Genomic DNA, 26,224 nt, shown 5'->3' with positions numbered 1-26,224 from the left:
TTAAAAAATCGTGATCGCGTAATACCAGAAATCGAACGCAAATGTAGGTCTGATTTCCCAAAATAACAGGTTGATAATGAAGCTATTAAATAAATAAAGTGATAGATAATTTAATGTTTAAAAATCAGATTTAAAAGTTTTTAAATTTGAAAATTATTACTAATTCTATTCATAATAATTCATGATAAATTTTATTCATAAATCGAGAAATGGAGTGATGATTTAATGAGGAGATCGAGAACCGAGCGACGATAGTTTTCGAACGTCTCGTGGAAGATCAGCGCGGTCTAAAGACTCTTCGTGCTAGAACAGACGTTCCACAGGCCGGCCAGCCGGCACCACCGCCGATGCGGCACGAATACCGATTGCACAGACGGTGGTGGCGGCGGCGGCAGCGGCGGCGGCGAAAACAACGACACGCTCTCTTGGGGAGATTATCCTGGGTCGTCGTTCTGTGCCGAAGCTCCGCCGATAGATCGATCCTCTGTCGTCCGCATACCTCTCGACTTAACGTCTCTTCGGAGCCGTCCCGCCTCGCGTCGCGTCGCGTCGCGTCGTGCCGCGGCTCGTGCACACACGCCGACGTTCCTTCGTCGGGGACTCGCTCGGACCGTCGGTCGCCAGGATCGTGACGAAACTCCGCGGCGCCTGCGTGCCATTTTTCACCGAATCGCGTCCCGAGTTTTAAGAAAGGGACACGAAGAAGGGAAAATCAGAGAGGATCGCGATATACGTCGAATATCGGGCGGGCTGACAAGCTTCGATATCTATAGCAATGGATCCCTCTGTAAACCTTGAAGATAGACTTTGCGGACTCTCGAGTTTCGGCCGTTGACCCGGTATCCATCCCACCTTGGACCGTTTCTTGTTTACTCCGATTTTTACGATTTATTTCTCTTCCTCTCTCTCTCTCCCCCTCTCTTTCTTTCTCTCTTGTCATCCCAAAGGAAGGATGGGGACGCGACCGGGGATGGTCGATCACGGTTAATTGCGCGTATCCATCCGTCACAATTAGACAACACGTGCCTCCTTGGCCGTTAATGCTAATGGGACGAATTCCCTCATGGCTCACTTGCGACACCAGCCTCATGGCGACGCGGGGAACGCAATGTCGCGCGTACACCACTGCCAATCCTTCGTCCCCCTTTCGCGCCCACGTGCGTGCGTACGACGATCTCCATCGCTGCGGCCGGCGCGAGTGCCTAATATCGTCTCCGTTGCGCTTACGATGAATCGCCTCCTCTGTCTCTCTGTCTCCCTCTCTCTCTGCCTACCGCTCTCCTCACCCTCATGGGTGTCTGCATCCGTCTTCGTCGCGGCCGCGGCGGTGCCGGATCGCGTCTCTCTTTCTTTTTCTATCCCCCCTATCCCTCTCCCTACCCTCCTTCTTTCTCTCTCGGTCTGTACGTTCCAACCGAATTTCTCTCTCGTTCTCTCTCGTTCTCTCTCGTTTGCGTGCCCACTCCTTCGCGCTACGCGCGCACAGTCTCGGCCGCCTGTGTACGAGCCGTGTCTCCGTCTACGTTTCACGCGTACCGAATCCCTCTCTCTTTCTGCCCTCCGCGCCACACAGAGCCGCGTGTCTCCGGTCTACGTCCTGCTCTCGGTCCGTCTCGCCCGTTTCCGCGCGCGAATCGCGCGCGCACCGGCCGTCCTCGTCGCTCCCGCGCAAGAGACGGCCGCGTTTCTGTCGAGCGCGCCGCAGACTTGGCTCGCCCCCAGTCGCCCCCCTGGCCCCGACCGACCGCGGTTGTGCCTCGTCGAGCCCCTCCACTCGGATCAGCATCCCCCATCCGTCCCTGCACGCCCGTCACCCTTTCTCTGTCCCACGTCGTCGCCCCGTCCTCCGTCTCTCTCTTTCCCTCCTCCCCCTGTCCCCCCTCTCTCTCCCTCTCTCTTACGCGCGCGCTCTCTCGCGCTCTCTGGCTCTTTCGCGCCGATACCCCGCGGTACCCCGCTACCCCGCGGCTGGTCAGGTACCATTCGCTCTCTCTCTGGCTCGGTCCCCCGCGCAAGTCGTCGGCTCACTCGCTCTCTGTCCTTCGTCGAGCACGCATCCCCCGCAAGCCGCTTCCTCGAGCGCGCGCTGAATCCGTCCTTGTTCCCGTCGGCGAATTTCGCGGCGTTCTCCTCTTCCTCCGCCGCCACCTCTTCCTCCTCCTCCTCCTCCTCCTCTTCCTCGTCGTCGTCCTCCTCTTCCTCCTCTTCCTCCTCCGCCGCTTCCTCCTGCTCGCCGCGTCCTCCTCATCTCCTCGCTCCTCCGAATGCCGTGCGTCCTCAGCACGGAGCGCCGAATGCCATTTCACTTTCGTTGGGCTTCGCCGCGTAGGAGATCGGGCCCTGCCAGGAATTATCCTCTCGTTCCGCGCGCTCGTAACCTCCCCGTACGCGTGTATTTCGGCCGGCTTTCTCGCGGCTGCGTCGTCCGCAACGACGACGATCACGGCAACGACGACGACGACGTCGACGACGGCGGCGGCGACGGCGACGGCGACGGCGACGGCGACAACGACGAGGACGATCACGTCGGCGACCACGGCGACGATCACCGCGATACGTTTTCTCGCAGTGACTTCCCAACTACTTCTGCCTCCACCTCCGCGTCGTCCTCCCTCTCGCCCGTCGTCGCCGCCGTCTCCTCTTCTTCTTCCTCTTCTTCTTCTTCCTTCGCTCTTCCTTTTCCTCGTCCTCTGTCTGCTTCCCGGCCGTCACTTCCTCCACCTCCACCACCTCCTCCTCCTCCTCCTCCTGTTCCTACTACTACTACCGTCACTACTACTACTCCTCTTCTTGTTCTTCTTCCGCCACCTCCTCCGCCTCCTCCTCTTCTTCTGTCTCGACGAGGGACCGTTCGCCCACGGAGCGCCGCAGCCAGGTGAGTGATAAACGATATAACTTCCTTCGCGCCCGGATACGGTGGAACGGAGCGTCGCCGCGTCGCGTCGCGTCGCGTCGTCTCTCGCGAGGAGCAGCGCGTCGCGTCGCGATATCGCTCGGCGGCCGCTGCAGGGCGATGGGCATTGCTCCCTCGATGGATCGTCGGCGAGAGGAAGAGGGCGACGGCGGGTGGTGGAGAACGAGAGAGAGAGAGAGAGAGAGAGAGAAGCAGAGAAAGAGGGAGCGGGCGTACAAGCGAACTTTATGCGGGCACAGGGTTCCGTCACGCCGTGCCGTGCCGAATTTCGTGCGTTCATAGTCCGCGCGTCGTCACGCCAAACGGACCCGCCGCACCGTTTCGAGATATTTTTGTGCCGAACAACACACTCGTTGCAGAAGTATGCGCCGGTCGTGGCCGTCGGTCTCCCCAACACCGGCCCGTCTCGGCGCGATCCGGATTTGTTTCGCTCGTGGAACGTTCTCGTCGCCGCGCCGCGGCCGTTCGGAGCTGTTGCACTCCGCCTCCTTCGAATCGCTCGTTGCTCGAACGTATAACAGTCGAACCTCGGAGAAAATCATGGAGTTTAATTGGGAATTCGGTAAATGCACCGATACGCCTTGGTGCACGCTGAAGGTCACACGTGCGAAAGTATGTGTGTGACATGCAGACGGGTTATCGCGCCGGTCGCTATATTGTTTAACAGACAGAATTTATATTTTCGATGGTTAAGACACTTTTGTGTTACGCGCTTGTTGGGTAAGTGCGTGTGGTTTTTAATATGCATCTCGAACAAACTTTAATAAGTTCCTGGAATTTTGCGAAACAGCTTCAATTTTAGATTAATATTATTTCGGAGGTAAAGGGGTTGATTTAATCTTCGGGATAATTTTATAAAGCTGTTATTAAGAAAGTATTCGATAACGAAAATTAAATTACCTTTGAAAAAGATAAATCCTATATATATATATAAGCCTAGAAAATAAAGTTTTGTTCCTTCGATAGTCGCTAAATTTAATCTTAACAAAGAGAAACGATGTATCTCGTGTATCTCGTGTCTGCGCGATTTAAACGTAAAATGCTGTCGAAAAAATCGAACGATCTTTTGAAAGAGCTTGGCTAGTAGGAACAGGAAAGATTCGGGGAATTTAACTTTGATAAGGAAACGACAAGTTTGTGCATGGCGAAATGGTACGTCTAAAGATATGAATCCACTCACGCGAGTGTGTCTCACGATGGTTTTTCCTCGAACAACTCCTCGAATATGTTTACATTGAGACCAAAACGAATACGTTCACCCTGACCAACACTGAGAAAACCGCACAACTGCACACACTACTGTACTGTCACAATTGACACGCGCGATTTTTAGTCGCGAGTAGACGCCGTAGCTGTCGGACCGGTTTCACCAACGTCGGTTAACGCTAACCGACGTTGCTTGATTCAATCCTCCTTCTTTGTCTACATCTCGTGACCGATGGAACGATCCATAAGGAGGTGAGGCATGAATCAATCGGCAGTTAAGATTGATATTCATAAAATCTGTCGGTAGTGAGTGTTTGAATTGTCGTTTTACTCCTTTTAGGACCGATTGTTCCAACCTGTTGGTAAACTAAGTAATAGTTAAATCATATGTTTACCTTTGTCTAATTTGAAGGAAAAACAAAGACACATATATGATTTAACTATTAATTAGTTTACCAACACGTTGGAACAATCGGCCTTTAGTTAGATATTCTCATAAAATGAAACAGGTGTATGTATTCGTGTTTTTGAGACAAAGAGGGAGTATAAGCGCAAGTCAGGAAGGGAAGTTTTTATGTGGGGGCTTCAATCTCAATCCAGAGATTGGGGAACTCTTAGATCTCAGTCGGCGTTTATGGTCAATAAGAAAAGGGCACACACAACGGAACAGCTATATAATCCGATAACCCCAATTAATTTCAAATTCTCTGCTTCGACAGCAATTTGTATCATTCGCGAGCTGACGAATTAAGCGAATACGCGTGCTTCGATAAATTTTCGATACTCCGAGATTGGAACAGTATTACGTATTACGGAAAATTTGATAACGTCCGGCATATTGACAATATTACGGAACGTTGGATGACAAATGTTGAAGAATCGTCGATATGAGAATTATTGATGAGACGTTAAGAACGATTTTCATATGCGGCAATAAATTTTAAAACTATTGCAAACTATGTGGCTATATATCAACAATTTCCTTGTGACTAAATAAATCTCTTGTCAAATGTTTATAATATACCACACAAACGCAAAGAGTACTTTTCGCATGAATAAAATACGACAGAAATGGCTTTGCCGGAAATCTCTATAGTCGGTCTTTGAATACATTTTTATCGAATTAATAAGTAACTTTAATGTTAATTAAGTAACTGTAATATTACTAACAACTTTAATTACTAAACTTTAATTACTAAAATAAACGAACTAACGACGAGCGCCTTTATCGCGAGACATCGATAGCGTTACGGTTCTTAGGTATTGTGACGAGCGTATTGTTTCGTGGAATAGCGTCGTTGCATAAAACGATACGTGAAGCAACGACGACACGTGTCGGCGATGCACCTTAAGCTGCGTACACACCGTGTTTGCGAATTGCTCGTTAGTTTCTCAAGCAAATTAGCTTACCGGACTATTTCGCGATTATCTTAACTCCTTAATATCAACGAACGACTCTGAACATAGACCTCAAGGTTTATTTTTATTTGTCTAACGGAATTGCAACGAGTTCATCGAAAACTCTAACGACCAATAAAATTTCTCGTTTTAGCCGAAGCTATTAATGATTTTTTTTTACTTTGAGAAACAAACTCGTAAAAGTAATATAATGTAAAATATAATTTTATACATTTTATTATGTGGGGGGGGGGGGCTATCTCTTTTATATAATTATACAAAGTAAGATTTGAAATTATATTACGCTAAATTATTTGACTATTGTATTGAAAAAAAGTATTGCTCTTAGACATAATATTAATAATAGGTATATCTTAAAAGAAATTGTTTTTTCACGAAAAACAAATTATGAATACATCAGATTTTATAACATATATAAATATTAACTCATGATGTAACGTAGTTGACAAGTTAAATGGAGACCCCAGTATTATCAGCGCTTATCGCTTAGTGCTTTATTAACGTACATAAAGGCATCGTGCTTTTTAATTCACATGTTTGACAGTACAGTCCATACGGGCGATGGTTGAAGAGCGACCGATTCAATGCCGAAAATGCGTGACGAAAAACAACGTCTTGTGATCTACAACGTTTTAAGCACCTGGACTGAAGTCCCGTGAGAAGGCGCGCTTGTAAAAAGATCCGGAGATCGTTTCTCTTTTCCTGAAGACGCGAGTCAAGGGTGACTCGCTCTTACGAGAGACCTTTAAACTGTCTGCGCAGCCAGGCCGTTCCCCCATTATCCGACTCTTCTGCTCCACGTTCGTAAATATCCGATTGCGCCTACGTTGGTCGTAGCGCGAATCACGGCTAGCCGAATTTTTCTTTATCCATGTCTTGTTATCGGGGAAGTTAAGGGATAACCATTCAAAACACCCGTATAAAAAGATTATAACTCCGTTGGTGTGTGATAGATTTAATGTCGTAATCGAACTTGTCAGATGTCAAAAATTTGTAGAAGTCAAGATCAGAAAAATTTATTTTCCTGGATAGAGATATAGCTACTTTCTCTTTACGATCTTTTTATCACGCGCCAATATACCATTCACATGTGTCGCTTGAAAATATTTGTAGAAATATTCCCGCGACAATTAATGAGAGTTAAAGAGAAGTAATTAACATATATTACGTGATATTCGAGAAAATTATTACGTATAAAAGATCGATACCGATACTCAGCTGATTTTGAGGCTCGTCGATGCCACGAACTCGATATCGATAGTAAAATATGCATGAAATGTATGAGAAATCTTGAGACACTCAGCTGACTTCGAGGGATGTTACATCGAGGCCGAGAAACTTGATATCGAGGGCAAGCTATCAATATTTTAGTATCTAAGTATTATTTTAGTACGTCGTATTTTACGCCATATATCGCCATACGCACCACGCGAGTGGTGTACCTCGAAATATCGGTATCTTTCCGATGTCAGTGGTGAAGTATGACAAGAAAATATTGACAATAAAACATGAATGTATCTTCGCTATTTATTACTTTACCTTGCCATCTAAGCATCGCGTACCCGTCGCTAGATATATCATGCCAGAAACTTCAAGATGCCAGTTATCGGCTTAGTATCGATATTAATTGAAGATGAAGCATTGATATATCGATGGATAACAAAATATTGAAACTTCAGTGCCGTTTGGATATCCTATACGACCCCCATCCCCTTTGAATGCACCGCCGTGAAAGACTGCGGGAAGACACCTGCTGGTCGTATTCTTACGTTTACTCGAGGGCGAGCACGTGGTGCGGCCAGGGTCGCGCTCCCATTCAGAAAGGAGGTTATGCAGCAACGTGGAGAAGAGAAAGAGAGACAGAGAGAGAGAGAGAGAGAGAGGAGAGAGAGAGGAGAGAGAGAATGTTATACTCGTGACGCCCGTTACATTATCAATTCCGTTATGGCGCCGTATTCGTAATAGTGGAGACGACCCTACGACCGTCTTCGGGGATCTCCCTCGCGCCTCCTCTTCTCACCGACGTGCTTTCACCTCGTGTCTCTTTTTCCTTCTCTCTCTCTCTCTCTCTCTCTCTCTCTCTCTCTCTCTTTCCTTCTTTCTTTCTCTTTCCTTGCCACATTCGTTCCACCCCCCGTTTTTCTCTTTCCTTCCACTCTCTCTTCCATCTCTTGCTTTTTTCTTCTTTTCTTTCTTCTCTCTATATAAAGCACCTTACTTTCCCTCAGTACGCTCTCTTGGCGAGTAACCATCCCCCCCCTCTCACCCGATGCTCTTTTACTCTTTCTTCCTCCCGCGTCCTTCTTCCGCGTTTCCGTGAAACCCTTCCACGAAGGTCGAGCTTTTTTGCGGATTTGCACCTGTTGGACCTTGCCCGCGCGCTCCCTTATTTCTTCTCGTACAGAAAAGCCGCTCGCGTTTCCACTCGCGAGTCGGACGCGGGGAAGTCTTTCGGATTCAGCGCCCGATGGATTTCGCGCGCTTAGACTCGCGCGGAACTCTCTTTTCACGTGTCTCCTTCACGACGCTCCGACATTTCGGTGAATTATTTATCGACACGAAAACGGATGCGAGTAGATCGGTTTGAACGACAAGCAAATTTATCGAGGCAAAGACTGGAACGAACGCGGCGCCTCGGAAAACGATCTTGGCGGCTTTTAGCTATAGGAGAAATGCTACCAGAGTTATAGGAAATGTTTAATGCACAAGAAAGTTTGCCGATAATCTTTACTTACAATTTCTACTCTCGCAACTGTTCGTTTCACATGCAAAACTGCATGAAACTCATGCCGCTGTAATCTTACAAAATTAGATGTCTCTTATTTAAGAGTATACTAATAATAGTTCTTACGTCTGTAGTTTTGTAAATACGCTCTCGAAGTTTTCTCCACAAGAAACTCTCAACGCGATAAAACTTAACTTGGCAATTCACAGTACGATAATGCAAGTTGTAATAACTTTAAAAACTCAAATGGCACCGCAAACAAATAAAAGACCCATCTCAAGACAGTTGAAGCTGGCGATTAGTTCTTCTCTCACAGAGAGAATCGTTTAATGAAAAACCTCGCAGATCACATTGGACATTCTAACTATACATCGTTTACCTCGCTCGTGCGGAAGATTATTCTTTGATATTTATTTCATAACGAAATTCAGAAATTCGCGGATCGATCGCAATCGCGACGCGGCCCGAAAGAAAACGCAGTCGAGTGCGAAACCGGAAGCAGGGCTACCAGAAGAGAGGAAGGGGGAAACGGGGGAGAGGGAATCGAGCTTTTTTTCGCCACCGTCTCGCGTCAATTAGTCCGGGGATAATTGGTCGGCCGATGCCCTTGAACCCTAAGTATTGATTGGTGAGGTCGGATTCTGCCGGTGTGGCAATGTCCCTCTTGCCTCCGAACCGATGGCACCACCTCTATGCATCCACCTCCGAACCGACCAACCAGCCAACCACCCGCTCCGCCGCTGCCGTCGCCGCCACCGCCACCGCCACCGCCACCGCCGCCGCCGCCGCCGCCTAACCCCCGCATTGAACCCCCTTTCGCTCCCCTGATGCGCCCCGCGCGCGCAACCCTCCGTCCGTGGTTCTCCAAGTGCCGTCGCCGTTAAAGCACCGCGTGTCGGCAAAGGTTTTTCTGCCCTTTATTTATTTAATTGAACTACGAAACGCCATTTCCCACGAACGCAATCCGAAACCTACCTACCCACCGCCCCCTCCCCCTCCCCCGCCCCTCCCATCGTCTCACTCACTCTCTGTCTCTCCGACTCCCTTCCGCATCCTTCGCTGTCGAACTCGAGCAGCGACAACGCCAGCGAAATTCCACCGAGGGAATTCCACCGAGAATCGAACGTCATTTCGTTCGGATACACGGAGACGCGGCTCATTGCACGGTAATTTCGTTGCAACGAACGAGACCTCTCGTTGTACGTTTCGTGGCCCCCCCGCCGAATTTGATTTATCGTGTAACCTGCCTGTCTCGCGAGAACATCGATCGCTCTTTCTGCGTTTACGGTTGTGGAACATCTACCAGTTCTCCTGATACAATTAGGCGCGTTATTAATCTGTACACAAGTCAATTTTTTAAAGAAACTGTTTAATCACACTTGAATATACATTGTTAATTATAAAATAAAATAAAGTAAAGTTGATCGTACAATTTGCACAACTATTTGTCTCTTTGATTTTTAATTTCTAACGAGTGCATAATTTTTAGTTTTAGTTAATTTGGTGTATGTATACCTAGTAATTTAGAGCTACTGTTTTTTTTATCCGCAAATAAAAAATATTGTATACATTTGATCAATCTAAGTTTAAATTTCGAGCAGCTGTAAGATATTTTTTAATTTTTGGTCACAGGATTACAAACAAATCAGTGCAAACGTAGACAGATATTAAAATAGCTTTTCTATTCTCTTCTTTTTCTTATCACTATATCATCATGTATTTCTTGCGTTTTAATTTTTCGCTGCTTATAAATTTTAATTCCACGATAAAGAATGGGCATTAAATTTGAAGGCGATGGTGTCTGAACATTTAGTATGCAATGCAAATGTTTACACACAGACATTTCACCGCGAAAATTTCTGTAATTGAGATGCATTACGTTAAACTCTATTCCGCGTATCGATAAACCGTAACAGGTAGAGATGAACACGACAATCCAACAATTCCTTATTATTACAAATCCATTACAGTTCCGACGTGATAAAATTGGATGCTTGACAATTTTGCCCCAATTGCGAATCGCTCGATCCGATCCATTAACCCGAGAGAGAATGAATGCTGTTAAAACAGACCATGTGTACCGAAATTATAACGCGTCATGCATTGTTATCGAGTGTCCTTCAATTACACGGCGAAAGCGGTTGTAGCATTGGAAGAATAGTGACGGAGACCTTTTCTACAACCGACTTTGTCCAACAGGTTTATCACTTTCTCGAGAAGTTGAGAAAACTTGGAGATATTGACAAATTGCTAAAATTCTATGATTTTTTTCGACGTTAAGATAAATATTGCTGTTAAATTCGAGTTTTGGATCTCGATAACCTAAACACATACACCTAAATTAATATTAAATAATTATAAATTAACATTATCAGCATATCGCATGGACAAACCGCAAAATGTTATTGGAAGGTATTAGTGCTGCATTTGCACTATAAACATAACGCTTTTTTTATTTTATTGATTCATTTAAAGAGAGAGAGAGAGAATATGCTAAATATGCAACACTGAGATGAAATTTTTCATTGCACCTTTAATCTCCAAGAATGATGTTAGAAAAATTCAAAGGTCTTATTGCTATGTTTACGAGACCAATTGTTGCTGCATTTGGCGTTAAACGCGCACATTCCGGGCCCGCGAGCTAAGGCGTGATCCTCTTTGCCGAAAGTCCCACCGCTGTCATCGTCGCCGTCATTCTCGTCGGGGGGTGGCCCGTTCGCTCGCTTCCTCATTCGTCCCGACCGAGACGCTCGATTATCGCATGCCCCGCGACCCGACCAGCGCCATCAAACTCCCGAGCCGCCGAGATCGAAGATCCGCGGACGTTTCGGGCGGCCGTGCACACGCCCGGCCGTAACGAGCCGGCGAACGAACGAAGGCACGAGAGAGAGACAGGGTGAGAGAAAGGGACAGGCGGACGCGTGTGCGCGCGTGGAAACGCTTGGAAGTCATTGGTGTCGATGCCGTCGCGAACACCGAGAGAAACGAGAGAGAGAGAGAGAGGGTGTGTGTGTGTGTGTGTGTGTGCGCGCGTCGGGGGTTGAGGGTGGTCGATACGGCCCTGGGGCCGCGACAGCCGCGTCGGAGGCCTCCCCATTCTTCCTGCAGGCGTTTTTGCCTCCGCCACGTTTCCGCCCTCTCCGCAACCCCCTTCCCTGCCCACGTCATCCTCCTTCCTCTCAGCTCCCTCTTATTCTCTGTTTGCATCTCTCCTTTTCTCTGCGAATTTTTCCCTCTTCCCCCCTCTCTCTCTCTCTCTCTCTTTCGTTCTCCATCTCACTCTTCTCCCTTCCTCTCTATGTTCCCTCATGCTTCCCCCCCCCTCTCTCTCTCTCTCTTTCTCTTTCTCTTCCCTATCTCGCTCTTTCTGCCTTTCAGCCTCTCTCTCTCTCTCTCTTTTCCTCTCCTTGTCACACTCTCTCAATCCATCCAGCCCGATCTGCCATCTCACCCTCCGGTTCTCCACCCACGCGTTCCAGCCACCACTGACACCCCCCCGGTGCAACCTGCCTCTGTCCCCCGGTCCTCTTCCTCCTCCCATCCCCTCTGCCTCCCCGTTACTCTACCGCGGTGCTACTCTCACGCCGCCGGCAACCGCGCAGACCCCGCCTAATCGTGCCACCCCCGGCTTGATTAAAGAACAGAGAGAGGCTCCGACGTGCGAAGGTCGCTGCCGTTAGGTCTTCTCTCTTCCGCTCTCTCGTTTCCCCTCGCTGTGTCACTCTCTGGTTTCTCGCTTCGTCCGCGTCATCGTTCTTCTTCTCTTGGTCATCGTTTCGGCCTTCGTAGGATTCTTCCTAGCAAGGTCCTTTACAAGTCGGCCACGTGGACGTCCTGACGTCCCGAGAAGCCACGCGACTTGACGGGTTACGCCACGCGGGGGTGGCGTCCATCATCTTCCTCCTCCTCGTGACCTCACTTCCTCCTCGTTTCGCCGTTCATTCGTCTCTTAAACTTCCCTCCCCTTCTCCCTCGCACCGAGATTTCAAGGTTACTTCGCGAGGACGTACATCTCGCGGACTTGTAACGAGCCTTCACCAGTCTTTTATATGTTGTATACTTATTTTAAATACATACATTTAAACATACTTCTCCTGTAATTAATTTAAATATAAATTCCGCCTTTCCGAATCAGTTTTATAATCCAGAATCTGATTCGGTTTTTGTCTTATACTTATTAATAAAAGAATCGCTATTCAAAGCTCTATTCATAATTAAAACTTATGTCAAAAGAGTCGTGTATCCTCGAAATATAAAAATTAATCATGAATCTTGAAAAGCTCCCGCTCGTTTATTCCATATATTAATAGAATATATTTGTAAAACTTCGTATTACAGTTTTTTGATAACACTCGAACGAATATAATCCATTTAAATTCCCGAATCTACGAGACTACTTGTCTGCTGTATCCAAGTAGTTCGCGCACCTCGATCTCGTAAAAGCTGAAGGGGACCAAGCGTCTCCTCGACAACAGTTTTTCTGAGATGTGAATTTCCTCGTTGAGAAGCCAGAATCGAAGTGGACGAGGCGCCGTATCCCGACTAACACGCGGATTGTCGTCGTTCGCCGAAACTTGGATCGCCGGCGCGCGGCGCGCTGATTTTCAGGAGTGACGTTTGGTGGGTGGACGGACGTTGCTCGACGTCGACGCCGGCGATGGCGGCGGCGTCGCCGCCGCCGCCGCCTCCGCCTCCACCACCGTCGACGCCCGTCGCCGAGATGAAATTGCACCGCCGCCGGGCGGAACGAGATGCCGGGACGACGGGCTCTCGCGCGAGAAATATGCAAATCCAATCGGACCGGACCCACGCCGGTCCTTCGTCCGCCTCTCGCAAAGCGGTTTACCGAAATGAGTATTTTTCTATTCCGCGTCCGCGCCTTGATTCTCGAACGCGCGGCGTTTCCGCACGCGTTTCCGCACACGGCCGGCCTCGATTATACGATCCCGTTAATTAACGAATTAATTGCTCGCTCGCGGTGAACTTGCGGCGCTTCCTCCACGCCCTGGACGTACTAACTCGCAAATGTCAATCCTTGAGACTCGACTAATTTATGATACAAAGACTCATGCGGTAAACGTATGCCAGAAATTAATTAAGATATTTAAATATTTTGGTTACTATTTTAATTAGTAATATTTTAATTAATTAATAAATATTAACACCGTGGACCTTTTAAGGCGCAATCGATTTTTCGTATTTTACAGTTTTCTCTTGACGTTTCAACACTTAAAAAAATTGTAACACAATTCCGGCCTTATGATAAGTATAGAAATCACTTTTTTGAAACCTTAAAGGTGATACATGAATTTTTATTGATTTTTTTGTAACACAGAAACGCTTTCAAAAACCTTTTAGACTTGAAAGTCCCAGGGTGTCCGAATGAGTGCTCCAAAAGCACGGTGTCCGCGCAGTGTTAATAATATTTTAAAGAGAATAAGAAACCTGAAAACTGTAAACTGTTCGTGTGTAAAGAACGCACTGTTTGTGTGTGTTCTTATAAATAAGTTTATAAAAGTACGGGTCGCGCAGGTATATAGCGTCGCGAATGCGCGACTCGTTACTTTTGAAGTTACACGTTACGTTGGACTTTCGACGACTTAGTTTTCCGTTTCTTCCACAGTCGCTCTTGAAGACGGCCGACCAGCTAAAGATCAAGGGCCTGTGCGAGGTGCCGGAGAACAGGGACGGTCCACCACCCGTGAGCTTGAGCTCGCCGCCGAGGGAGTCCGGCACCCCGAGGTTGAACTACACGAAGCTGAAGAAGCACCATCAGCGGTACAAGAGACCCAGAATCGAGCGGCCCGCGTTCGAGTCGCGCGCCACCGATCCGAGACACTACGATCGCTACAAAGAGGAGGAGGCCAACAACGATTACAGCCGCGATAACAAAGAGGTAAACTTCGCCGATCTGAGAAATACAGCTAGCAATAAGCTTCTTGATCCTCAACTACTGTAGCACCGAATTACGAAAACTTAAATCCAATTAATGTTGTATGAGCGGAAAGATTGATTAGCGTTTATAATTATTTGTAATATGATAGTAGTTCTGAGATTTTTTGAAAATTTTATTAAGTTAATTACTTAACCATATATTTATAACATAATGTGTAGTTTTGAGATTTTAAGGAAATTTTATTAAGTTAATTACCTAACTTGAGATCATTTATTACATCAGTTTATTAACGTAGCGCGATCCATCATTTAATATTTAATTTCTGATTGAAACTTATAGCGAGCTTAATGAAAATATTATAATAACGTAAATTATATATATGCTTATTATAAGAAACGCGTTTATATTGCGAGAAAGTTATCGCGGTGTAGAGTTTATTCAAATTAACTATATAGCAGCGGAGAATTGATCGTTTGTAAACGCGTTGAAAAAGACGAAGTGAGGAAATCGTACAAACGTAACGGCTGTCCCGTGTCGGCGGGCGGTTCGATCTCGTCAGGGTCGACGCTAAATTCGTACCGGATATTCCGCAGAACCATCGGGACTGGCAGGCTGAAGATGAAGAGTGCACGGAGACAGCAACAGCAGCAGTAGCACTGGAAACTTGCCAGCGTAATAATAATAACAATAACAACAACAACGGTAACGGCACGAGTAACAACGGTAAGTAGATCAACTGAAATTTTTGCCCCACACCTGGACTTTAGGCTTTATTATTATTATTATTAATTTTTGCAGACTAATTCGTTATTTTGATAAAAATTACACACTGTATTAATTTTTATTTCTACTTACTTATTAATATTTCTTCAAAATGATATTTTTTTTATTGTGCATTATGTGTATTGCATTTTGCGTTTCACTTATGACCAGATTTGGAAAAAAAAAAGATGAAAGATGCTTGCGTCGCGATTATTCAGAAGCTTCCAGGTGTGGGGCAATTTAACATTTTTAGGATCGATCCGGACGGACCCTTTTCACGTCGAATAAAAAGGTGACATGTTCTGTCACACAGGGCTAGGGCACTACGGCCACCATCCGGATCCCGGAGAGGTCGATTTGCCCCCCGAGACCCAACCGACCCCACCCAGTGCCACCCTGGTCGGCACCACCATCACTCACCTGAGGGACCCGGATCATCATACAGGTATAAAACTTCACGTTTCTTAAGTACCATTTCTTACTCGAGAATAGCGGTTCTCGACGACGATCGTGGCAATTGTACATAGAGCGTAAAACGAAGTGAGATGATCACCTTTAATCCCTTCCGAATTAATTCCTCTTTTGTCAATTTTTGCTAATAAACAGCACGAAATGAAACTAAGACAGAATTTCCCAGCGGACTTAATTGCGAAAAGATGTTGTAAAGGAGACGCATATGTCTCGCTTCTTTGTACAAAAGGGCAATAAAGGGAGAGCGATATGCATATTTTAAGAACTATAAAAGCCCCTTTTTCAGCACGCAAAATGCGGTAAAAATACAATTTCCACTCGAGATGATAAAGTTTAGTAAGCATATGTGTAACGTCATCGAAAAATTCATCGGAGAAGAGCAGAAAGATTATAAAATAATTTATTTAATTATGTCAATTCTACTGCATTGATAGATCTATGACATTCGAGTAAAAATATTTCTTCGCAAGTTCTCTACTGACTCAACGCGGTTTAGAACTTCCGCAGACTCTACGCTTCGATGACCAAATATATCCAATTCCAATAACGTATAGGTGATCATCGTGTCTTCTTTCGCCATCGCGTGATAGAAGTCTCCCGTTTATTCGGTCCATTCAACGTCGTGTACGTTTTCATTTGTCCCCCGTACGTGAGGGCACGACGTGGGGTGAAACACTACCAGGCTGAAAGTGCAGCCGGTCATTAGGCGGACAGGGAATCAAAATAATTGGCCTAATCACGCTTAACTGGTCGCGATTAGATTTGCGTTGCTCGGCCTGTAGCAGCAGCCCACGCAACCTCATTTAGCGTCCTTCCGCGTCCAGTTTCGCCTTCGACAGCGACTCGCTTATCGATCCTCAGGTACCATCGAGGCTTACCGAGTAACTTCCGCGAGTCCCCCGGCGAAGATATATACCGTCGCGAAAGTTATGTCGAGTTTCCCCGGTACGAAGCGCCAACAGCAGCGGCGTGTCATGCCCGTTTCCCGCGATCTGTTCGCAGAGATTCAGAACTGCGACAGCGTCAAGATCAAGTTCGAGACGCTGCACACGATGGACTCCTCCGACACAATCGACATAGACAGCCACATGTCGGATCGGGCGAGCGTGAGCTCGAAAAACGCCGCCGACAGCGACAACATGATGATGATAACACCGGAGTTGCTGGGACTGATGCCGTCGGGAAGCTCCGGCCAGTCGGACTCGGGCGAGAACAATTCGAGGGGGCACAGCGGACAGTCGAGCTCGCATCATCACGGTTCAAAATCGTGGACGCAAGAGGACATGGACGCGGCTTTAGAGGCGCTGAGAAATCACAACATGAGCCTGACGAAAGCTTCGGGTAAGAAGAGAAATACATTCCGAATCTATTTCAATTGTTACTCGTTCAAAGAAATTTGACTCAGTTGGAGGCTTATTTTTTTTTTCTTCTACATTATATAGAGTTATAATTTCTAATGCATCAGCCAAGTAATTTAATATGTGTAATTATGCGTACAACGATTCGTGTAAAATAAAAAAAATTAAGAACGGAATAAATCCAATATTTAAAAAATATAATTTATAGCATTAACAATACCGTGTACGAATTAAATTTAATGTGCAAATTTGTGAACGCTTAGCAACATTCGGTATTCCCTCGACGACTCTGTGGCAACGGGCACATCGATTGGGCATCGACACGCCGAAGAAAGATGGCCCCACGAAATCCTGGAGCGACGAGAGCTTGAACAACGCTTTAGAGGCGTTGCGCACCGGCTCCATTTCGGCTAACAAAGCGTCCAAGGCGTACGGCATACCTTCCAGTACGTTGTACAAGATCGCCAGGAGAGAAGGCATCAGGCTGGCCGCGCCGTTCAACGCGAGTCCCACTACGTGGACGCCGGCCGATCTGGACCGCGCCCTAGAAGCAATAAGATCTGGTCAGACCTCCGTACAGAGAGCGTCGACGGAATTCGGTATACCTACGGGGACTCTATACGGAAGATGCAAGCGGGAAGGAATCGAGCTTAGCAGGAGCAATCCCACGCCGTGGAGCGAAGACGCTATGACTGAAGCTCTCGAGGCCGTCAGGTGCAATAAATACTCTTCCTCTATCGCACGTTTCTATATATATTTAATAAAATTGATGCATTGATAGATTGATATACTTCAACGATTTCATTCAAGAAAATTTAATAACATAATGTGGATTAAATTAATTTTATTGTGTATTTTATTTATTGTATAATATACATATATTTTAGAAACTTAAAATGATTGTCAAATATTTCAGTTTCTTTGTAAAGTTTAAATTTTTTTAAGCACGGATGAACTTTCATTGATTTTAATGCAAGTTTCTAACGCAAAATAAATAATCACGTTATGAACGTTGCTCATGAATTTTCTGTTTGCAGATTAGGGCACATGAGCATAAATCAAGCGGCGATCCACTACAATCTACCGTATTCGTCACTGTACGGACGCTTCAAGAGAGGCAAATACGAGGAACCCGTCGTCGGCGACCTCTCGCAGGATGGCACCAGTCCGCATTTCCATCAAAGCCCCAACCAGAATCACTCGTCCGCCCTTCCAGATCAAATGCCTTATCCGGGCAGCTGAAACTTACCTCTTTACTAGAGTATTAAGTTAGCTTAAGCTCCGAACTTTTCGATTCGCGGCAGCTCCTCAAACAACTCTTTAAGCAAACACGCGCGGGCGGGATTCTAAAAGATTAGATACCGATCGGAGAGAGAATGTCATTGCAAAAACACAGCGAAGAACGAAGATTTACCCGCAGTATTAAAAGTGGATCGCCGTAAGCAAGCATTATGTACATTGTATGATTTTTATGTCGGAACAACAAACGTAGATTATACTAATTTATAAGAGTTATTTATAAAAAAGCACACTGTACAGAGACCGAGGGGGGTGCCCCAACGAAAACTACTTTTAGCATGTAAGTCATTATGAAGGTGAGGATAGATATTACGAACAACAGGGCGACAGTATCCTGTTATGCGAAATCGTGCAAAAAAGTGATGCTATTTGTTATTAAAATCAACAACAGAGGTTGTAGTAATTTCTTGAAGGTACCTTCAAAGTCTAACGTTTAACACAATTTTAACACAATCTTACGTTTTACATCATTACCAAATGATACATTAGAACTCACATAGTAAATTATCGAAATAAAGAGTGTTTCTTGCATGATAATTTCACATAACGAGGATACACACTCGTGAGCATGTGTCAAGGGGAGAGACGGGAGAGAGCGTATATATAATTTAGTGCTATCGACAAAATTGGAATACGTAACGAGAAAAGCAATTTGTTATAATACACGAATGGCTGAAATGATATTAAGGGCAAAATTTAAAGAATTTACGAACGATTTTATTCTTTTAACGCCTTGTCCCCGTGTTTTATTTTGCGCGAAATTAGCAAGCGCATTTTATTTCTTTATATTGGATAAAATTAATTAAGTGCGAACTGATACTCAGAAATTAACAACTCATGTTTGTTTGCAGAACGGCTATTCTAGTATTACAACATGAAAGGTTTTACGAGAACTTATGTGTTAATAATTTAAAACCATATTCCATATAACGGACTGATAATGATTAGGGTCTTCATTAATTTTTGCGTTATTGATTTTTTGTTTTATTTGTTCTATTAATGAAAAGAGGGATTTAAAAAAAAGATAAGTTTTCCGCGAAAGATGAGACGGTAAATATTTACGGAATAGGTAGATATGGCTTTTAACAGTTTCTTAGGAAAATTTAAGATTCCCTCTCAGCTCAACTGCCACTCGTATAAATACGTTACACACATTATTAATTTATCATGCTCACATCAACTATATTACATAAAAATATACATATAGATATATGCTACTTATAAATATATATATATATATATATATGTACAGTTTATATATATTTTAAATTAAAAAGTAATGCAATCAAAGAAGCGTTCGATTTGTACAAGTCTTTAATAGTCTTTCCCTTTTTTCATTTTCTATATATTAAGTAGATAAATCAGCTTTATATAACTAAAGATTTTAAGCAGCAGTTGTGTAAAAATAAAAACATTTCTAACACAGCTTATGAAAGATTACATGTTTATTATAGGATAGTGCTACACAATTTTGAATATTAAGTATATATTTCAGAATAAATGCATTTTACAGTATTTTAATCAGAAAATATGCTCGTTTCATATATCGTTTTTATCAAAAAATTCCATACACCTAGCTATATCGGCAAAGCAAATATTTTCATACTATTATCAATAATGTTGATATTTAAGTTCGTTTCTTAACATTTTACTTTTGCTTTTGCTTTTGCTTTTGCTTTTCTTTTTCTTCTTTCTTTTTTTGAAATATAATAAATTTCCATCGTGTACCTTCTGGATAAGACCACCGTGCAATGCATTTGTTCTTAAGTTGAGTTGAAAATCCAGGACGTTCAGGCAGTAGGTAATGAGCGTTTCTAATGAATACAGGATCCACAAAGTATCCGTGCTGATGACTGACAAATTCTATCATGCCATCAGTGTCCGTGGGTGCACCTAAGCAAATATGATTCCATATTTGGAGATGTTGAATCATCTCGCCCAAGCCCACTCCACCAGCATGACCCCATACCGGTTCTATAAGTAAAACAAAAAAAATTGTTTTATTTTGTTCAGCGAAAATCGACTCCACAAAATAATCACTCTCTAAAATAATTAAAATGTAATAGAAGTAATTATCACTGATCGCAAAACTTACTATTATGCTTCCTCGCCATAAAATATACAGCCAGAGCTTCGTTAACCCCGCCGAGCCTCCCTACGTTAATACTCCAGAAATCGGCACCGCCAATTTTCAAGAATTGCTTGAACATGACGCGGTTTGCGCACGTTTCACCGCAGGTCACTCTCACCTTTGGCTCAAGCTTTTTTAACTCATCTAGTACCATGGTATGTTCTAGGACATCGTCGGCAGACGTCGGTTCTATGCAATAAGGACGAGTTTTTTTTATACCTTTCACAACAGTTATCGCCTCGTTTGCGCTTTCGCAGATTTGACTCGCGTCCACCATCAATCTCACTTTACCGCCTACCACGCTGCGTATCACGTTACACCTATACTCGCTCTCGGGGACTTTGGGACCCACGATGGTCTTGAAATTCGTAAAGTCGAGTTTCTTGAATTTGCTGCAGGCACTTCTAACTTGTTGTTTGCGCAAAGTATACCGTCCAACATCAGACGTATACGTCGGATACCCTTTGCTTCGTAGGGTATTCTCCTCTCTCTTTTCCTCTTTATCCTGATTCTCCTTGAGCATTTGTATCGCGTCCTCCTTGGTCACCACGTCTGTACTGCATTTGTAAAAAATGTCGAATATTTGATATCAAAATTTAATATAATATAATTAATGTAAAATATTAATATAGTTGGATATATTTTTCAAGTTTATTCGAAGCCACGAACGTCGGGCGAAAGGTTTTCGCTCACATGTATCTAAAATCCACCGTGGAAACAAGCTGTTCGGGGGTCATGTCCGCAAGCAGCTTCCAAACAGGTTTACCCTCGATACGTGCCCACAGGTCCCACAATGCGTTCACGATTGCTGCCGTAGCTAGGTGTACCACACCGCATTCCGGTCCTAGCTGAAATATCGAAATTACCCCCTCTGAGTCATAACAGTTTAATTAGTATAATTGATAGTCGCACATCATTCGTTTCGTTACCCATCGTAATTCCACATCGGTCGTTAACTCTCTCCAGAATTTTGCAAAATCCGAATAGATCTCCTCGGTCGTTCGATTCTTCACTCGGAGTTCGAACATGAGCTTGCACGTTTGCACCACTGTAAAATCTATTATCAATAATGGAAAACGAGAAAAAGAGAGAATGTCAGCGTTAATATACGTACCAAATTCATTTCCTCTTCCCTGAGTGGCTGCAATGCCATATCCTTTATATTTCGTGATGTCAGTGTCGAGTATTACGTACGTGCAAGAATGGTCGACGCGATCAAGCTATGATATTACAAATAAAAGTTGATTACGTTAACTGTACGCTTAACGATCTGGAGATATAGAAAGCGGATTATGTGCGCGAATAAAGTCTATTTTATTAACAGCCAAAATGAGAATTTAAATCGCCAGTAAATAATGAAAAAATCAGCTTAGGTATCGTTTATTCGACCCAACTGGCCAACTTTATTTAAACAACGCTACGTTTCGACCGTAGATTTCGGTCCTTTTCAAGCGTCTGGATACAAATTATTAATTATTTAGACATAATGCCCAAACTACGCCACATCTAAAAAATAATTTGTGCGTTGAGATCCAAGGAATTAAATAAAAATAAAAATGTACGTTGGAACGACATATTCTTTAGTCGTTCGATCGTCGAAGGACTAAGGAATATGTCGTTCCAACGTACATTTTTATTTTTATTTAATTCCTTGGATCTCAACGCACAAATTATTTTTTTAGATGTGGCGTAGTTTGGGAATTATGTCTAAATAATTAATAATTTGTATCCAGACGCTTGAAAAGGACCGAAATCTACGGTCGAAACGTAGCGTTGTTTAAATAAAGTTGGCCAGTTGGGTCGAATAAACGATACTTAAGCTATTTCATTAACGTTAGAAAATTATGAAAATTGATATATTACAATGCATACCATTGGACCGCTTGATCCCTCCACTGATGTCGGAAATCTTACATCGTGCACCACAATATCAGTGATTTTCGGGCTCATTTTCCTGTATCGCGCAGCAACTTACTTGCAAAACTGACGATAATAATAACGTGATTCGGAATAACGTTCGCGAGAAAACGTCCTTACCCCCCCTCTCAGAATACATACCTACCACAATAAATATCGCAGATTATCTTATATTGTATGAGGTAAATATCTGTGTTTATATATGTATACATAGAAGAACTTGGACCAAGAATAGTCTACAACTTATAAGCCTTATTTCGCGTACTCACGATTTTTGAGTGTAATATCTTTATAAACTATTCAAATTTATAAAACATTCCTGCTTTAAATTTTTGCGCATTATTATCAAGATTGCACTTTAATATAATTTTCATACTTCTTATCATTACTAAATGTTTATTTAAATAGACATACATAATTTGATTTGTAGTTTATTATTTAACTATTTACGATTTTGACACATGAGTTTCCGATTAACGAATTTCGAAATCGCCACGCGACGATACGCTGCCATTTGGTCGGACTCGTCTTTGTCTATCTTGCCGTTGTCTATTTTATCAAAGGAGGAAGAGAAAAGGCTACAAATGTTGACAGGCGACAGTAAACAAATCTCGAGAAATATCTTTATGTTGGCAATCCTTTGCGTTTCATAATATAAAACATGATTTCTTCAAGAGAATTAAACGATAAAATAATTTTAAAATATTGTTGTATAAATGGCAGTCAATGAGAAAGACGACACGGGATGAATTACGAGAAATAACTTTATGTTGACAATGCCATGCGTTTCTTAACACAAGGCATATGCTCTCTCGAATATAATTAAACAGTATAAAAAAAATTATAGAATACTATTGCACAATGGCGATCGAGGAAAAGAACGAAGCTCCGACGAGTGACACACGATACTGACCGATTCTCGGAAAGTATCTTAAATACAATTATATATGTATATTTATGGTATTGCAATAATAGAACATTAGCAATTTGTTACTGAGTAACAAACACTTAGTTTTATTCTCCTACCTTTCCTCTTCCGAAATGTCATTCAGTATTAAATATCACATAAATTGGCGCAAAAACGCAATATATATATGTTTACAATTAGAGATATGTTCAGTAATGCAAATACTACGAACGAAGATAAAGGGAATGTCTTGCAATATTTTATAGTCATTTAGTATAATCTATTTGACATATTCCATGTAATTTGTTTAACAAAATTATGCTTGTGTTCACGATCATTAATTGAAATTATATGTTCTTATAACGTGCCAATTATATAGCCTAAACTTTTACAGTCTGTCCATATGTATTAATAACTGTCTTTATACCAGTTTAAAGTGTTATGACGTGAGATCCAATATAGGTAAATGTCATCTCGTGAAACAGAAAAATTTTTTGTAGCGATTACTTTTTAAACTCGATCAATTTCGCATTACTTTAAATCTTTGTATTTGAGGAATATAATTATTATCTAAAAATACACCAAAAGATAATTTTGAAAGGATTACGTACAATATATGTAATATATAGTACGAGATGTAGCTATCAAAATTTAAATTATGTTCGTTCAAGTGCACGAAATATTAGCAATATTGTGCGGAAAATTTATTATTCCTTTCGGATCTCACGTCATTAATTCTTTATTTCTCACCTGCTTGAGGCGAGACTCGATATTCGAAACGATAAATAAAAAATATGGGCCTTAGGTTTTCTCAATCGTTTATCAATTGTTACTCATTTATTTCGCATTTTTATTAAAATTCTGCATGCTTGTACTATCTATATTTAAAGTAAAATTCCTGTTATTCGCGACTACAGTTTGAATTATACGCGGTTGATTAAAAGCTTTTTTTAAAATTAAGAGCTTCTGACTAATTAATATCTTTTTTGTTCATAATCGAAGAAATTATCACGTATGTAAATTAGAATAATATAAGATAATAAGTAGATTTTGGACGTTAGTAATTCAATAATTAATTAATTTAATTGCTATATATGAATGGTCCTTCGCGACGCGGTCGTGTTTCGGAAAAGAGCGTAAAATTAATTGCGTTCATCTGCCGGCTGTAATCAGCCGGCAATAGAAGGAGTATTTCTCCTTCCTGTCTCTGGCTTTGCCGCCAGAATGGATTTGGCTTGAAAAGGGTAAGGTTAAACTGGCCAGAAGAAATAAGAAAAAGAGGATCTACACAAGGTAGGTTGGTGTCCAACACCACCAAAATGTAACGTAAAACGTAATACATACATACAGGTAAGATAATATTTCTTGCACATATATGTATGTGCATGTAATCGCGGAGACAGAAAAGTGATGACGTCTTCAGTTTAATCTTAGCCGCGAACTTAAAATCTTTTAAATTAACTATTGAAATTTTTAATATATACTTCCCTAATCTCGGGTACTCGCGGTCGCGACTAATTAATACTAATAAATTAAACAATAAATTAAATAAACTAATAAATAAACTAATGAATACGGGTAGGTAGGAATATATGACGCGTTAGGTAAATAGGATATGGATAGGTAGAAATATGAATAGGTAGGTCAAATACATTGACAGAGAAGTTCGGGTGGGTAGAGACTAGAAACACGGAAGGATTATAATTTGAAAATATAATGTGGTAATTATACATATAGATTATATGTAATATCAATTATAATGAAATTATTTCAATAAAAAATTGTAAGAGAAATTATACACTGAGAAAAAAGAGCTGTTGCTTCAATTAAAGTGCTATCACGGGGTGCCAAAAACATAAGTAATTTATTCAATTGTATTATCGTTAGACCCGATATATCTGGATTATTAAACCAATAATTAAATTATTGATTTAAGAAATATTCACATATATACATCTTCTTCTTCGCAATACATATATTCTCCTCCTTCCTCGTAAAACACATGTGGATGACTTTTCTTCCACTGGTTAATCAAGTAGGGGCTAATATCGTGGAGCACGAGGCTCAACTGTTGCAATTTAGGACATTGCTCGAGAATAATGGAAACATTATCAGGTGTTACAAATTCCATTTCTTCCAGATATAAACGTTTCAAGTTTTTGCACTCCGCTAGTAATTTCAAATTGCGATCAGTGAGGACAATACTATTCAATTTTATATCTTCTAGCAGTTGACAGGAGGAAAGCAATCTGCTCAAGCTATCATCAAGGTCGAATCCTTCCGATTCCATTCTGTAACAAGAACCATATAATTATTACAGAACTTCAATCACAAAAATAAAATCGAAGTAACCTTTTCAAGAATCTTGCAAGAGAAACAAATTTTAATAAAGAATACGTAATATATATTTTTCGAAAGAAAATGTAGCACATACATTTCCCCAAGATCCACTGTTCGTAAATTCTTACAGTCAGCAAGGGCATTAATACCCTTCGATGTAATAGAACCTGTTTCATGTAAATTTATCATTTGCAAGTCCCGACACGAATTTCCTAACATTGTTGCAACGGTGTCGACTGGGCACTCCTCCATACTGTAAATCCCCCTAAGTTCACAGTGCAAATATAATTCACGCATCCGTTTATTTTTTTGCAGTATTTTGCAAAGACATTGAGCTTCTATATTATAAAATGTTGTTTTAAGTGTCAACACTTCCAGGCTCTCTAGATTTTCGAGACATGAAAGTCCTTCATTATCAAAATATCCCGTCAGATACAACTCTAAAAAAATATGTATTAGTCATACATGCAACTCAACAATAATTTTATATTTGTATAATCTTTATATATATATATATACATATATACCTTTCAAATTTTTGCATATCTCTGAAATTTTGAATAGGACATCATTGTCGACAGATCTGCATTTAATGAATCGTAAGTGCGTTAAATGCTTGCCGCAATTCTCAAGAAATTGCACGAAATGCGAAGAAAAAAAGTTGCATAATGTAAGATCTAATTGTTGCAAATATTTACATTTAGGTGTAAAGTAGCAAAGTATATTATAAAAATAAGTAGAACAACAGATATTTAGCATGTTCAAACGTGTATATAGTAGAGGGTCCCATGTTAAATCATTGAAGCGCTTATTTACTTGGTTCATGTTGCATAACGTCTTCAAGTCTAAGTGCTTTAATATTTCTAGAATTACTTCATC

At 42.5% G+C, this 26,224-nt stretch overlaps 2 protein-coding genes and 1 long non-coding RNA gene across 6 annotated transcripts in view; 1 reads left to right on the top strand and 2 right to left on the bottom strand.

The window, feature by feature from the left end:
• Positions 1-19,475, top strand: part of Psq (pipsqueak) — a 53,438-nt gene extending 33,963 nt beyond the window's left edge. For 2 of the 3 annotated variants that reach the window (XM_071709967.1, XM_071709959.1), the window contains exons 4-9: positions 13,888-14,160; positions 14,754-14,883; positions 15,215-15,367; positions 16,396-16,734; positions 17,015-17,465; positions 17,789-19,475. In XM_071709967.1, the coding sequence (XP_071566068.1) occupies positions 13,888-14,160; positions 14,754-14,883; positions 15,215-15,367; positions 16,396-16,734; positions 17,015-17,465; positions 17,789-17,993 (1,551 nt within the window). In that variant the 3' untranslated portion in view covers positions 17,994-19,475. Of the gene's footprint in view, positions 1-1,190; positions 2,876-13,887; positions 14,161-14,753; positions 14,884-15,214; positions 15,368-16,395; positions 16,735-17,014; positions 17,466-17,788 lie in introns of those variants that run through there. The other variant, XM_071709977.1, reaches the window with a different exon arrangement.
• A 2-nt stretch (positions 19,476-19,477) lies between these two features.
• On the bottom strand, positions 19,478-22,268 carry LOC139774588 (mitochondrial enolase superfamily member 1-like). 2 transcript variants are annotated; one of them, XM_071709993.1, is made up of 6 exons: positions 22,054-22,268; positions 21,296-21,401; positions 21,111-21,229; positions 20,875-21,029; positions 20,146-20,738; positions 19,478-20,024 (listed from the first exon to the last, which is right to left on the bottom strand). In XM_071709993.1, exons 1-6 carry the CDS (start codon positions 22,129-22,131, stop codon positions 19,699-19,701), a joined length of 1,377 nt encoding a protein of 458 aa, XP_071566094.1. In that variant the 5' UTR covers positions 22,132-22,268; the 3' UTR covers positions 19,478-19,698. The 2 variants fall into 2 exon arrangements, with proteins under 2 accessions (XP_071566094.1, XP_071566087.1); XM_071709986.1 differs by having other exon boundaries at positions 21,111-21,401.
• Positions 22,269-24,850: 2,582 nt separating this feature from the next.
• On the bottom strand, positions 24,851-25,978 carry LOC139772676 (uncharacterized). Its single transcript, XR_011718186.1, has 3 exons — positions 25,873-25,978; positions 25,440-25,785; positions 24,851-25,296 (listed from the first exon to the last, which is right to left on the bottom strand). It is a non-coding gene; the product is annotated as an uncharacterized lncRNA (long non-coding RNA).
• Between the last annotated feature and the right edge of the window lie 246 nt (positions 25,979-26,224).

Source organism: Temnothorax nylanderi, unplaced genomic scaffold (assembly GCF_030848795.1).
Source record: "Temnothorax nylanderi isolate EJ_2023f unplaced genomic scaffold, tnyl_v1.0 TNYL_tig0004_pilon, whole genome shotgun sequence".
Taxonomy (NCBI): domain Eukaryota; kingdom Metazoa; phylum Arthropoda; class Insecta; order Hymenoptera; family Formicidae; genus Temnothorax; species Temnothorax nylanderi.
This window is presented reverse-complemented; position numbering and strand designations above follow the sequence as displayed.

Excerpts from the sequence above, each read along its gene's own strand:
- LOC139774588 (XM_071709986.1), bottom strand. The coding sequence starts at position 22,131 with ATGAGCCCGAAAATCACTGATATTGTGGTGCACGATGTAAGATTTCCG. Across the intron at positions 21,402-22,053 it reads AGGGATCAAGCGGTCCAATG|CTTGATCGCGTCGACCATTC; the intron begins GTATGCATTGTA and ends GTAATATCATAG. Across the intron at positions 20,739-20,874 it reads ACGGTGGATTTTAGATACAT|TACAGACGTGGTGACCAAGG; the intron begins GTGAGCGAAAAC and ends TTACAAATGCAG.